Source organism: Sinocyclocheilus grahami, unplaced genomic scaffold (assembly GCF_001515645.1).
Source record: "Sinocyclocheilus grahami isolate Dianchi unplaced genomic scaffold, SAMN03320097.WGS_v1.1 scaffold314.1, whole genome shotgun sequence".
NCBI lineage: Eukaryota > Metazoa > Chordata > Actinopteri > Cypriniformes > Cyprinidae > Sinocyclocheilus > Sinocyclocheilus grahami.
Window position 1 is genome coordinate 456,394 of NW_015505493.1, and position 15,588 is coordinate 471,981.

The 15,588-nt window shown below is 37.5% G+C and overlaps 1 protein-coding gene across 10 annotated transcripts in view; it reads right to left on the reverse strand.

The window, feature by feature from the left end:
• Positions 1-3,356: 3,356 nt before the first annotated feature.
• Positions 3,357-15,588, reverse strand: part of clocka (clock circadian regulator a) — a 78,329-nt gene continuing 66,097 nt past the window's right edge. For all 10 annotated transcript variants that reach the window (XM_016294270.1, XM_016294274.1, XM_016294269.1 and 7 more), the window contains 5 exons: positions 14,655-14,813; positions 14,347-14,577; positions 6,256-6,440; positions 5,679-5,952; positions 3,357-4,708 (listed from right to left, as the gene is read on the reverse strand). In XM_016294270.1, the coding sequence (XP_016149756.1) occupies positions 4,397-4,708; positions 5,679-5,952; positions 6,256-6,440; positions 14,347-14,577; positions 14,655-14,813 (1,161 nt within the window). In that variant the 3' untranslated portion in view covers positions 3,357-4,396. The remainder of the gene's footprint in view (positions 4,709-5,678; positions 5,953-6,255; positions 6,441-14,346; positions 14,578-14,654; positions 14,814-15,588) is intronic.

Here is a 15,588-nt window from a genome sequence, read left to right on the forward strand (position 1 = left end):
TTAAATATGAGCACTGCAAGTTGCACAATCAGGCGCTGCGCTGCTTTGTTTACTGCGGTTACCGGGGAAATGGCTATATTCCTGGCGAAAAGCGAAAGAATGAAGAGAGAATGAATTTGCATTTTTCAATAAGCCCTTCTGCTTTTTGTTTTAGTCCAAAGCCAAAAACGACCCTTATTTTTACGCAGAAAACACGCAGTTTGATATACACGTAGTTTAAATAATTGTTTGATAATAATTGTTTAAATTAATATACTACTATAATAATTTATACTTTTGATCCCTCCCGATGGGTGTGATTTTGCTTTTTTACAACAGTTCATTAACAAGAAGTTAATATTGAGTAACTTACATTTTTAACAGGATGATAGTTCGTCGGTTTTCCAAACGAAAATAGTTCCAAAGGAAGCCAAAGTTCGGATTCGGTGATCGTCTCCTAGCAACAAACTGTGATTTGAATCTTTACTTGAACAAATCGGTTGAGTGAATGATTAATACCAAAGCACAAATCTAATTTATTAAACTTATTTAGAGGAAAACAATCACACCAAAAAGTATAGGAATAAAAACAAGTCATGACAATGTAAATATATATATATTTATATTTTTTCATAATTTTATTTTCAAATTTGAATAAGGGGAGTAAACGGCACTGTTTGTTTAAAAAGGTTCCATTATTTCTTTGTTAAATGTAAGAATGGCCTGGCTCACAAAATGAACCCAATACAGCACACTGTTTTCTGATATTACAGATTTATTTTTTCTTTCTTTCTTTTTTTTTTTTTAAATTGAGTTTAGGAACACAGAGCTATGCTCTGGTAGCCCCTGATGGAGCATTAAAATTGGATAAAACCTAACAATGGTGAGAGTTTAAACCTATTTATTGATTTAATTAAATAGTTTGCTATTTTTCCTCCATATTAATGTGTACTGACCAGATAAATTTCATGAGCCAAACACAAGTGCTTTGCAAAGAACATCACACGTACAAAGATTAAATGATAGCAATAGAACACTGATAGACATTCAGAACTTCTAGTGCGTACATCAGAACTACAGAACATTTAACATGGTTCACCACCTCCTTTTCCACTGGGCGCTTTTAATATTTCAAAAACAAATTCAACAGGATTTTGCCATTTTCTCCCATCTTTTCTCAAAGCTCTTTGGGTTAAAACGCCAGCTGACATGGAGTTGCATCGAGCACCACAGACAATTCAGAGGTACATACTGTAGAGGGCAACCATTTTGTATCGTCCTGTTTGTGTGTGTGTGTGTGTGTGTGTAAATGCAGAAGAATGTGTGTTTTTGAAGAGGTCACTATCACAAGATCAAGTGAGGAAGAGAAAGGAGGGGCGAGATTGATGTGGGTTTATTATTATTCTGAACCAACCTGAGGAAGCTGTAGTATTTCTGTTACCTTAGGGCTGACATAATATAAATCAGTGCAGAAAACAGAAAAACAACCCCTTGTACTCTAAAACATCATCACGCGTCAACAACTGACATCTGATGCCGGTGCAAGAGGATGCGCTATGCATCGGAAGGTCATTTTCGACCCGGCCTGAATTTGTATAGGTGTCCTATACTTTTTAAGCAAGATTTGTTTAAAAAAAAAAAAATTTATTACCTTCAAGTACCCCAAAACATAAGCAGGAGTCTGTAGCAAACATCAAAGACCTCTCTTACTCAGGCAAAAACCTTAAAGTAACCACTTCCTAATCCAACTGCATTGTGGGGAGAAAGTTCAACTGGTCCTCCAGTGTGTCACAGTTTGTTTAACTCCTTCATTTGAGGTTACAATATGGAGTAAGCTTGATTTTCTGTTCCCTTTCTTAGCAAAAGGTGTATAACAGCTGTTTTATACACCAACTATAGTCTATCTGCATAAATTCTCTGTTCTGACCTTGCCGTAGAAAAATAAGAACATCTAATTCTCAATATATTCCTCTTTATAATGTTCTTTAAATGTTACTATAAAGCTAAGTGACAGTTTTACATTCAATCAATAATCTCGCCTTGCTCATTCTAGCCGTGCCGTCATAAAATTTCTGTGGTATTGAAATGTACAGCCATCCATCACTTTTACACGACCACAGAAACCAACACATTAATGACCGTCATAGACCGTAGGACAGTCTCGAAGGGTAGAAGAACAATAGGATGAGTTAGATTACATGATCATACTGCATTATCATAGATCACATGAGTTATTCTGCTATTGAGTGGATACTGCAACATGAACTGTGATTGGACCAGCACTCCGGGTGGTTGAATTTAACATCCCGCACAAACCAAACATTCACTTTCATATATAGTGAGGTCTGATATGGAAAATATTGGAATGAACTACACCGGTCTACCTGAAGAGGCAATATTGCTCATTAGTGCGCTTACTTCTGAAGATTAGAATAATAATTAAAACAATTAATAACACGATCTTGTCCAACAAGACCAATACAAAAAAATACAAAAACTGTCATCCATAAGTGCTACCTGTTGATAAAAGTGACTTTTATAATAAAAGAAAAATAGTGTTTAAGATTTCTTCATAAGGATAAAAGGGTTCCATCCATCATATAGAGGAAAACATAATTATTACTTTTGAACATTCATGATGGTTAACTACTAACAACGTCCCATTGAGCAACTTTGGGGAAGCTTTAATTCTAGCAATTACTGTCTTGTCAAGCATAAATATAAATCTCAAGATCCTGAAGACACAGTTAAACAGTTTAAATATCAAATTAATCAACTACAGTCTGGCTTATTTTAATTGTAACACTACAGAGGCCAATAAACAGAATCAGATTGTCAACATTAGGGTTGTTTTCTGTGCTTTGGACAACGTGCTTGAAGTTGCAAGTGACTATGTCAGAGTTACAGAGGTACTAGTGAACCGATACATTCCTGCTTTTCCAGAGCTGAGTGGAAGGAGGTTGCAAAGTCAAGTTGCTATCATTGAAATGTCATCATTTGTCAACGAGCGGAGACCCAAGAAAGGCAAGTGACAGTATTCCTGCATTAAAGCTGTGCAAATATGTGATAATTTACTATCTCTAGACGATAAACAGATTTGGTTGTGTAAAATATTTCTGGTTACTCAAACCTATTTAGTGAATAACACTGTATAACAGTGTAAACAACCATGTAAACCATTGTAAAACTAGAGGAAGCTATGGCTTAGCCTGAAGCTAATTTACCTGTATCCTATGCGATTATATTTTTCCTCATCATAACCTTGCTGTTTTAAGCATCAGTTCCAGTTTGGCAGAGTATGTAGCTATCATCGGTACATAATAGCAAATGTTGCGAGGCCGCTGCCAGCCGTAAGTGCCGTTTCCTACTTCTTCTTCTTTTCCGCCTAATCGCATGATATACTAAATATGAAGCCTTCTCTTTAAACTATTTACAAATGTAAAACATCTCTCTGAAATATATCTATATGTTTGCAATTACTAAGGTGTATAACACGATGCAAAACATCTAAAGATTGCCTGTTCCTTTAACAGTGTTACTAAAACACGAAGGCCGTTTTAAACCAACTGTGACACTATCTGTGGATTCAGCATTGGCAGACACACACACATACGAACACATGTGCGCAAGCACATACACACACTTACCCCCATCCCACTGGAAAAAGGAAGTCTGTGAAGAGATCAGCCATTATGTGTATTAAGTTTTGCTTTTTTCCTCTGAATATTAGAAAAAAAAAGTATATTCAAAGCTACAAATAACAGACTACGCTTTTCGTCTCATGCATCATATAAAATATTCGTTTCTCTTTCCTTTTGTCCCTATATTTACACATTATTTTACAGGTGAACTGTACAATAAAAGTTGAATCCACGTGATAATCTTAAAAATATTTTCTGACCCATAATTACTTGCGACAAGTAAAATGAGGAGGAAAGAGGAAGAGAAAGAGAGGCCAAGAGAAAGACGCCGTTTGTCCTGCGGGACTTCTTTAAGTATTGAAGCCGTCGCTGTGGCTCGTTCTGCATAAATTAAACCTGTGAAAGAGGGATGACGGCACACACTGGGCATACGAGACAAAGGGGATGCGGTTATTGTTGTGGAGACAGTTTGCGGAAAACCAGACGTTGCCGTTTCCTCGCTAGCCAGTAGAAAGTTGGGCTTTCGTGGTCAGACCTCTCCCAGAATTCAGTGCAAGCAGCCGTTGATCAACTACCTATAGGTCGGAGAGGGCATGGGGTGAAAAAACAACACCCGTTTAGGTCTGGCCCTTCACCTATAAGCAGTGGAAGGGTATCTGAGAGGGTACAGTACAAAATACTGCTATTTTTTTTAGCTCCAAACATCCCCCTCAGAAGCCCCTCAGCCTGCAGGACTGCTCAGTGGAGATTGGGTTGTGTCCTTGACGTGCGGTCAGCTACTGAGGTGGTGCTTTGGACCGGTCCGTCATGCTGTCTGAGCGATGAGCTGCCAGTTGCTGCTGCAGTTGCTGCTGCAGCTGCTGCTGCTGTTGTTGATGTTGATGTTGCAGCTGTTGTTGTTGCTGTTGATGCTGCTGCTGCAGCTGTTGTTGCTGCTGTTGCTGCTGCTGCTGCAGTTGTTGCTGCTGCTGTTGCAGTTGCTGCTGTTGTTGTTGTGTTGCGGCTGCAAAGGTGCCTTGCTGCTGCAGGGGAAACGCTGCTTGAAGGATCAGCTGGGCAGATTGGTTGCCATGTAAAAGCCGAGGGGCCTGCGGGAGGAAGCACGAAACGCTATTATATATGGCAGGGATGTAGTGATATTGAATTCCTGGTTGATACCAATAAGACAATAATTAGTTTCATGTTATGGCCTATAATCAACATGACCAATATTATACGGTCATCTGAAAAAGTTAGGACACCCTATTGAATTCCATGGTTTTCCATATCTGGACATTCTAAAAAATATCTACAACAAAATAGAAGACTGCAATAACAACAGACAACCACATCGCCAAGCGCTTGTGAGCGAGAGGGTATGAGATAGCCCAGCTTTGGTTTAAAAGAGTTCAAAAATATTTGTTATTGGTCATAACTTATGGGGAAATATAGAGCAGACACTGGACATGGATGAAGCTTTCTGGAGCGCATGTGTTGACCGCCCGCGTTCACGTACAACATCAAATGGAGTATACACTGAAAGGCTACACGTTCGACTGTATACGCTAGCATACGTGTGCAAAAAGGAAGTATACTTTGGATAGACTTCTTGCAAAAACATTAAACTCTTAACCCCAAAACAATAACTTTTGAATGGTAGTGTATATTTAATATATTTTCCAAAATGTTTAACATTTAATAAACCTATCATGTGATTTTAATACTTTATAATTTTAAAATAACTGAAAATATACATTGTAAATATCAGCTACATAGATAATTTTTTTTCTTCAAATAAAGAAACAGCAGTCAAAAATTTCAAGCATTTTGAAAATGACATTTTAAACATTTTTGGAATAAATTGCCCTTCTTTCATTCAACTTCTAAGCTTCAAATCAAGATGCACTATAAAAGCATTCCATAGAACTTCTATGCTGTATTCCAGATCTTCTAATAGCATTGCATGTGGAAGACACAGAGGTTTAGGTCATTATTCACAAAAAATCGTCACAGCCACCCTATCCATCCATTTTCTATTCAAGTCGGTATGAAACAGAAATTGTGAGAATCGTGTGGTACCTGTAGGAATTGCGTTTGGTGCTGGGCAAGCTGAGCCTGGGCCTGTCCTTGCTGTTGGGCTGTTCCTGTAGCTGTCTGTGACTGCGTTTGTGCCTGCTGCTCCGGCGTCTGCGCAGACGGCTGCTGGGTGATGCTGATTGTTTGAGCCTGGCCCTGCTGTGGGGCAAACGCAGTCACCACCTGCCCCATGAACATGGTGGTAGGCACCATAACTGCACCACACGCCATTGGGCCGGTTACTAGCTTAGTGAGGAGCTGTGGGGCAGCAGGGAACCTGTGGGAGGCAGGACGGCAGGTTATTAGTTAGCTTTGTTATGAGTTTCTGTTGGGACCAGTTGTACCGTGACATGGTCAGGAGTCCAGAGGCATTTTTGAAATTTGTTTTATTGTTCATTCATAAATAACCAATAGGTTTCCATAGCTATAGGAGCTATATATACAAAAAGGAAATGGAGGAGAGATTAGATTAATGATAATTTTTTGAGCTAGTCTAGTATTCTAATGTGCTTATTAAACTGTGTACATGCCCTTCATGTTTCAAAGTCTCAATGTGTGTTTGTAACAGCTGCACATGTACCGTATCTGTCGGTCTTGTGCGAAGTTGGCGACCGCAGCTCCGCTGGGGCTGCTGTTCTGGGCCAAGCTTGTGGAGATCTGGACAACGTTGGCCTGCGCCGGCTGAGAGATCATCATGGTATTATACAAAGATGCAGGCAGTGCTCCCTGAGGAGACTGCAATGTGTGGGATGACCTCTGAGACTGCTAAAAACAGACAGAGATAGAAAGAACTGATGTTAGACTATGTTATTTTATTTACGTTTATATTAGTGCTGTGCAACAATTAATCACGATAAATCGCATCCAAAATAAAAGTTTTTGTTTATATAATATATGTGTGTGTACTGTGTATATTTATTATGTATATATAAAAGACACACACATACAGTATACATTTAAAAAATATTAACATGCATTTACATACATTTATATTCATATAATTTATATTATATATAAATATATTTAATATAACATATTTTTCTTAAATATATACATGCATGTGTGTGTATTTATATATACTAGGGCTGTCAGTCAGAACAACATTTTTAATCGAATTAATTACATAATGCTTCTATTAATTAATCTAATTAATCGCAAAATATATTTGACTGTGAAATTACCCACAAAAGATTATTTACAGCTATTTTTGTTAAATGAGAAAGTATCAATTACAAATTGTAGCTTTAGAAAGAAATATTTAATTTGATTCAACATAAAATGAATTACACAAGCATTTAGGCTATAACGGCCTAACGTAAACTATGGAACATAAAAGAAGATAATTTGAGGAACATCTCAGTATTTTTTGATCATACAATGAAAGTCATTGGTAACTAAAACAGCTTTGTTACGAAGAGTCTTCAAAATACTTTCTTTTATGTTCCACAAATGAAAGTTCTGAAACGACATGAGGGTGAGTAAATGATGACAGAATTTTTTGGGTGAACTATCCCTTTAAAGTTTTTATTTATTAAATTTTTTTTTTAATGAAATTATACTCTAAATAAGAAACTAAATCTGCCAGCAGGTGGTGGTAGATGCCTTTATGATTTGTTCAAACGGCTGATTCATTCAGGAAAGAAGTAAACGGCTCTCTCTTTATGAATGGGTCTTTGAATCATTGATTCACCCGATTCGTCCAAAACGCAGATTCGTTCTGAAACAAGGTCTGCATCCGAAAACTGAAAAATGCTGCCTTCGGAGGACGCATTCCAAGGTAGGAAGGCATCAAGGCACGTCCGAATTCAATGTTAGCTTCAGTTCCTGTCTCCTGAGATGCCTTCATCTGGCCGATTTTTGAAGGCAGCATAGATGTATCCTTCGCTGCCTTTGATATCCCACAATCCTGTGCGTTCCTTTCTGTGACAGTTAAGCTAAAAAATAAAGATGCCGTCTGAAAGTTGTGGTCGGTGGTCAGTTTGTGTGTAAATGTACGTTTTCCACTTTTGATGTCATTTCTAGCGAGAAATTAATATTGCAGTAATGAAATATTCACTTAGTTATCACCAAAGCTCTCTATATTTAGCTGTAGATCATTAAACCGTTACTCTGCCTCAGAAGCCTGTCCGAAATCAGTTTTATGAGGTGCCTTCGTGCAAAAACGCTGCCTGAAAAGTCATTGCCTCATACGGCAGCGAGGCAGCAAGTCAGCTGCCTAAGTTTTCGGATGCAGCCTAAACAATGCTGTGTTACTCTGAGACGCACAATTCTGCTATGGCTTTAAAGGTAATATATTCTATGCAAAATTGAGAAAAAACATATATTGTGTTTAAAGTCCCCGTGGTGAAAATCAAGTTTTTTATGTTGTTTATTTGTCTATGTGGTGTTTTTAATATGCTTTTAGACAAACCATGTGCCAATCCATTTATCAACACCATTGCAGAGTATTTTCTCCTTAAAACTGTAGTTTCCCAAAGGCAGTCACAGAAACGCGGTTTGAAACAGACTTTTTTTTGTTTTACGTCACAAAATTCAATAACCAATCGTGTCAAGGGATCCTATCCTTAGCATATCATTAACTGTGCTGCAAAGCAGAGGGTCTAGTGAGAAGGCAGCCAGGTTAATCGGGTAACAGTTATTTTTTTCTGTAGATGTTTCACTAACTGTTAATATTTCCACCTATTTTCACGATGTCATGTGCTGTTAGCGCTTATTTATTTGTATTTAGAACCGCTAACTTGAATAATAACCCGCGGCAGCAGTGTAAAAGTAGTCCGGAGTCAGACGCACCTCTCCCGCATTGACACCCGCACGTCACACGCGTTTCATGAGTTGGTGGATCAGGAGGCGCTGGCTCATGGCTGGCTGCTGTGTGACTGAGTGGAAGCGGGGCTAATTTGCGTATTCATAGATCTGCGTATAGTAAATGAGGCAAGGGTGTAGAGTTGCATTCAAGCTATTTTAAAGACATGAGAAAATAATTTTCACAAGAAAAAAACATTTAAATATGTCATTTTGATTATCAAAGATGAGTTTTAAAGGATAACATTTTTGACTACAGGGGGACTTTAAAATATAACAATATCAACTTCTTATTTACGGAACTGTTGTACAAATTCACATTTAAACTTGTGATATTCGGGACAAACAGCACTTGTCTGATAACTACTGCTCTCGCTGCTTGTACCTGCATTTTTGGAGTTGTTGCCCTGAATCATATTTGTCAACAGTCAACTATATGAAATGTAAGATTATGTACAGGTCTGGGGGCGGGCCAGTGCATTAACTGCGTTAAAATATTTTAATCGCGTTTATTTTCATAATTAAGTTAACAAACTGACAGCCCTAATATATACATAATAAATATACGCAGTACACACACATAAATTATGTACACAAAAACTTTTATTTTGGATGCCCAGCACTAGTTTATATACAGTGCTGCTTGAAAGTTTGTGAACCCTTTAGAATTTTCTATATTTCTGCATAAATATTAGATTTTCATTTAGAATTTATTAGAAATTAGATTTTCGCACAAATCCTGAAAGTAGACAAAGAGAATCCAGTCAAACAAAGGAGACAAAAATATATACTTTGCCATTTATTTATTGAGAAAAATGATCCGGTGTTAAATATTTGTGAGTGGCAAAAGTATGTGAATCTTTGTTTTCAGTATCTGGTGTGACCCCCTTTTGCAGCAATAACTGCAAGTAACGTTTCTTGTAACTGCTGATCAGTCCTGCACAACGGCTAGTAGGAATGTTAGCCCATTCCTCAGTACAGAACCACTTTAACTCTGATGTTGGTGGGTTTCCTCCTATGAACTGCTTGCATTCAGGTCCTTCCACAAAATTTCAATTGGATTAAGGTCCAGAATTTGACTCAGTCATTCCAAAACATTAACTTTGTTCTTCTTTAATCATTCTTTGGAAGAACGACTTGTGTGCTTGGGGTCATTGTCTTACTGCATGACCCACTTTCTCTTGAGATTCAGTTCTCGGACAGATGTCCTGACATTTTCCTTCAGAATTTGCTGGTATAATTCAGAATTCATTGTTCCATCAATGATGGTAAACGGCTCTCTCTTTATGAATGGGTCTTTGAATCATTGATTCACCCGATTCGTCCAAAACGCAGATTCGTTCTGAAACAAGGTCTGCATCCGAAAACTGAAAAATGCTGCCTTCGGAGGACGCATTCCAAGGTAGGAAGGCATCAAGGCACGTCCGAATTCAATGTTAGCTTCAGTTCCTGTCTCCTGAGATGCCTTCATCTGGCCGATTTTTGAAGGCAGCATAGATGTATCCTTCGCTGCCTTTGATATCCCACAATCCTGTGCGTTCCTTTCTGTGACAGTTAAGCTAAAAAATAAAGATGCCGTCTGAAAGTTGTGGTCGGTGGTCAGTTTGTGTGTAAATGTACGTTTTCCACTTTTGATGTCATTTCTAGCGAGAAATTAATATTGCAGTAATGAAATATTCACTTAGTTATCACCAAAGCTCTCTATATTTAGCTGTAGATCATTAAACCGTTACTCTGCCTCAGAAGCCTGTCCGAAATCAGTTTTATGAGGTGCCTTCGTGCAAAAACGCTGCCTGAAAAGTCATTGCCTCATACGGCAGCGAGGCAGCAAGTCAGCTGCCTAAGTTTTCGGATGCAGCCTAAACAATGCTGTGTTACTCTGAGACGCACAATTCTGCTATGGCTTTAAAGGTAATATATTCTATGCAAAATTGAGAAAAAACATATATTGTGTTTAAAGTCCCCGTGGTGAAAATCAAGTTTTTTATGTTGTTTATTTGTCTATGTGGTGTTTTTAATATGCTTTTAGACAAACCATGTGCCAATCCATTTATCAACACCATTGCAGAGTATTTTCTCCTTAAAACTGTAGTTTCCCAAAGGCAGTCACAGAAACGCGGTTTGAAACAGACTTTTTTTTGTTTTACGTCACAAAATTCAATAACCAATCGTGTCAAGGGATCCTATCCTTAGCATATCATTAACTGTGCTGCAAAGCAGAGGGTCTAGTGAGAAGGCAGCCAGGTTAATCGGGTAACAGTTATTTTTTTCTGTAGATGTTTCACTAACTGTTAATATTTCCACCTATTTTCACGATGTCATGTGCTGTTAGCGCTTATTTATTTGTATTTAGAACCGCTAACTTGAATAATAACCCGCGGCAGCAGTGTAAAAGTAGTCCGGAGTCAGACGCACCTCTCCCGCATTGACACCCGCACGTCACACGCGTTTCATGAGTTGGTGGATCAGGAGGCGCTGGCTCATGGCTGGCTGCTGTGTGACTGAGTGGAAGCGGGGCTAATTTGCGTATTCATAGATCTGCGTATAGTAAATGAGGCAAGGGTGTAGAGTTGCATTCAAGCTATTTTAAAGACATGAGAAAATAATTTTCACAAGAAAAAAACATTTAAATATGTCATTTTGATTATCAAAGATGAGTTTTAAAGGATAACATTTTTGACTACAGGGGGACTTTAAAATATAACAATATCAACTTCTTATTTACGGAACTGTTGTACAAATTCACATTTAAACTTGTGATATTCGGGACAAACAGCACTTGTCTGATAACTACTGCTCTCGCTGCTTGTACCTGCATTTTTGGAGTTGTTGCCCTGAATCATATTTGTCAACAGTCAACTATATGAAATGTAAGATTATGTACAGGTCTGGGGGCGGGCCAGTGCATTAACTGCGTTAAAATATTTTAATCGCGTTTATTTTCATAATTAAGTTAACAAACTGACAGCCCTAATATATACATAATAAATATACGCAGTACACACACATAAATTATGTACACAAAAACTTTTATTTTGGATGCCCAGCACTAGTTTATATACAGTGCTGCTTGAAAGTTTGTGAACCCTTTAGAATTTTCTATATTTCTGCATAAATATTAGATTTTCATTTAGAATTTATTAGAAATTAGATTTTCGCACAAATCCTGAAAGTAGACAAAGAGAATCCAGTCAAACAAAGGAGACAAAAATATATACTTTGCCATTTATTTATTGAGAAAAATGATCCGGTGTTAAATATTTGTGAGTGGCAAAAGTATGTGAATCTTTGTTTTCAGTATCTGGTGTGACCCCCTTTTGCAGCAATAACTGCAAGTAACGTTTCTTGTAACTGCTGATCAGTCCTGCACAACGGCTAGTAGGAATGTTAGCCCATTCCTCAGTACAGAACCACTTTAACTCTGATGTTGGTGGGTTTCCTCCTATGAACTGCTTGCATTCAGGTCCTTCCACAAAATTTCAATTGGATTAAGGTCCAGAATTTGACTCAGTCATTCCAAAACATTAACTTTGTTCTTCTTTAATCATTCTTTGGAAGAACGACTTGTGTGCTTGGGGTCATTGTCTTACTGCATGACCCACTTTCTCTTGAGATTCAGTTCTCGGACAGATGTCCTGACATTTTCCTTCAGAATTTGCTGGTATAATTCAGAATTCATTGTTCCATCAATGATGTCAAGCCAGCCTGGACCAGATGCAGCAAAACAGGCCCAAACCATGATACTACCACCACCATGTTTCACAGATGGGATGAGGTTCTTATGCTGGAATGCAGTGTTTTCTTTCTCCAAACATAACGCTGCTCATTTAAACCAAAATGTTCTATTTTGGTCTCATCTGTCCACAAAACATCTCTCCAGTATTCCTCTGGCTTGTCCACATGATCTTTAGCAAACTGCAGATGGGCAGCAATGTTCTTTTTGGAGAGCAGTGGCTTTCTTCTTGCGACTCTGCCATGCACACCATGGTTGTTCAGTGTTCTCCTGATGATGGGCTCATAAACATTAGCCAATGTGAGAAAGGCCTTTAGTTGCTTAGAAGTTAGCCTGCAGTCCTTTGAAACCTAGTGGACTTTTACACGTCTTGCTTTTAGAGTGTTCTTTGTTGTTGGAGCTGAGGTTAACAGTGGTCTTGAATTTCCTCCATTTGTACACAATCTGTCTGACTGATTGGTGGAGTCCAAACTCTTTAGAGATGGCTTGCTTTGAAATCTTTTCTAGCCTGATGAGCAACAACAACCTGGTCTGAGGTCCTCAGAGATCTCATTTGTTTGTGCCATGATACACTTCCACAAACATGACCAAACTTTGATAGATCCCTGTTCTTTAGATAAAACAGGGCACACACTGACACCTGATCTCAGTGATTAAAAACACCTCTGAACAGATGGACTCTAATTTCGCCTTCAAATTAACTGCCAATCCTAGAGAGTCACATACGTTTGCCGCTCAAAGATATGTAATATTGGATCATTTTTCCTGAATAAATAAATGACAAAGTATATATTTTCATCTCATTTGTTTGATTGTGTTGTCTTTGTCAACTTTCAGGACTTGCATGAAAATCAGATGTTTTTTTGGGTTATATTTATGCAGAAATATAGACAATTCTAAAGGGTCCACAAACTTTCAAGCAGCACTGTATATATATAAATATATATATATATACAGTGTGTATATATATATATATATATATACTGATGAGCAACAACAACCTGGTCTGAGGTCCTCAGAGATCTCATTTGTTTGTGCCATGATACACTTCCACAAACATGACCAAACTTTGATAGATCCCTGTTCTTTAGATAAAACAGGGCACACACTGACACCTGATCTCAGTGATTAAAAACACCTCTGAACAGATGGACTCTAATTTCGCCTTCAAATTAACTGCCAATCCTAGAGAGTCACATACGTTTGCCGCTCAAAGATATGTAATATTGGATCATTTTTCCTGAATAAATAAATGACAAAGTATATATTTTCATCTCATTTGTTTGATTGTGTTGTCTTTGTCAACTTTCAGGACTTGCATGAAAATCAGATGTTTTTTTGGGTTATATTTATGCAGAAATATAGACAATTCTAAAGGGTCCACAAACTTTCAAGCAGCACTGTATATATATAAATATATATATATATACAGTGTGTATATATATATATATATATATACATAATATAATAATATGGTATTTATATACTTTCACATTTAATAGAAGGATGGTTTATCTTTTTTTGTATATGAATGTACCACAGATGTTTTTTACAGACCAGTTTTTGGATTAATAAGGCTGAATATTCAGCAAAAATGCACATTTTCACTCCTCTAAACAGTAATGTAGAAGTGTTATTTTGGTATTATTTATATACTATTATAGTTTTTATTAATACTTTACTTTTTGATTTCGTTTTTTATTAGCTTTATTAGATTTCATGATTTTTATACTTTACTGTTTAGGTTTTATTACTTTTACTTATTTAGGATTAGAGTAACTTATTTCAGTTAGTTGTCAAGGCAATATTTTTAAATACCATTTCATTTTCAGTCAATTTTTCATAAAATATTTATATTTTATATCTTTTTTTTTATATAAAATATTTTTGTTTTAGTTAATGACAATAATCTTTTAATGCAGCACTATAATCAGATGGGATTTCTTGTCATTAAGTAATATGAGGGAATAAACGTGATTTTTTTATAAAATTAAATTACATATTTATTTTAAATAAACTGAACATAAAATTTAATAGAAACTTATTCAGTTCTATAAATAAATTAGAATTCCTAGTAGACTTTATTGCTACGTCTGTTGCTGTTTTTCAAAATGTGTTCATAGCTCACGGTCTCACCTGAGTTAGAGTGGAGCTCTGATCTCTGAGAAGGTTCTGTTGTTGTGGCGGTGCCTGCTGAGTGACAGTGTGTTGTGTCGCTGTGTGTGTGGATTGCAGGCCACTTTGCAGGCTCCCTGCCGGCACCACCGCCCCCTGCATGGACAGAGCACCCCCTGGCTGCACGGATGATCCCTGCGTCAGCTGCACTGAGCCGAGGTTGAGACCACCACCTCCAGGCTGCAAGAACATCTACATAGCCAAACAAAAGTGTGTCAATTTGAGGCAGGGAGTGCATCTTTAATCAAAAGGCTAGGGGGCGCTCTCACCTGTAAACCCTGGCCTTGCACCCTCTGCAGCTCATCCTGGATTTGCCGCAGCTCGTCTTGTTGTCTCTGGATGTTGGCCTCAATCATGCGTGTGCGCTGTTCTAGTTGCTCCTTAAGATGTTGCATCGCATCAATCTGCGTGGAAAACTGCAGCACCGGCTACAAAACAATGAACAGCACCAGGTAAAATACTTTCAGGAGGCCTCAGGGGTTAAAGTTACCAGAACAATACAGGTCTTCAGATGGAAAATGATTCTGCAAAATGCTCTTCAAGGTCACATGATTCTTTACAGCAGCATTTTATATAAATATATTTTAAAATGTAATGATAATAGATAGGTAAGATGTAAACTGGATGTAGACTGTAGAACAGGGTTCCTCAAATCTTGCCCTGGAGGGCCAATGCGCTGCAGAGTTTAGCTTCAACCCTGATCAAACTCACCTACCTGTGATTTTCTAATGATCCTGAAGACATTGATTAGCATGCTCAGGTGTTTCATTAGGGTTAGAGCTAAACTCTGCAGGAAAGTGGATCTTGTGGGCCAGATTTGAGGATCCCTACTGTACAATATCTAATATTCAGATTCTTAAATATTTGAATAAACCAAAAATATGATTTTAATACGTGTAATGATCATATTATCATTAAATAAAACTGTTAACTGTGAAAATCAGATTTTCTGATAAACTGTTAACTGAGAAAATCTCACAGTTAATTTTAAAACTGTTAACTGTGAAAATCTGGGCCTGTTAGAGAAATGATATCTATTAAAGGGATAGTTCACCCAAAAATGAAAATTCTGTCATTAATTACTTAGCCTCGGATTTAATCAAAAATATCTTAATTTGTGTTCCGAAGATGAACGAAGGTCTTAGGGGTTTGGAACAATATGAGGGTGAGTAATTAATGACAGAATTTTCATTTTTGGGTGAA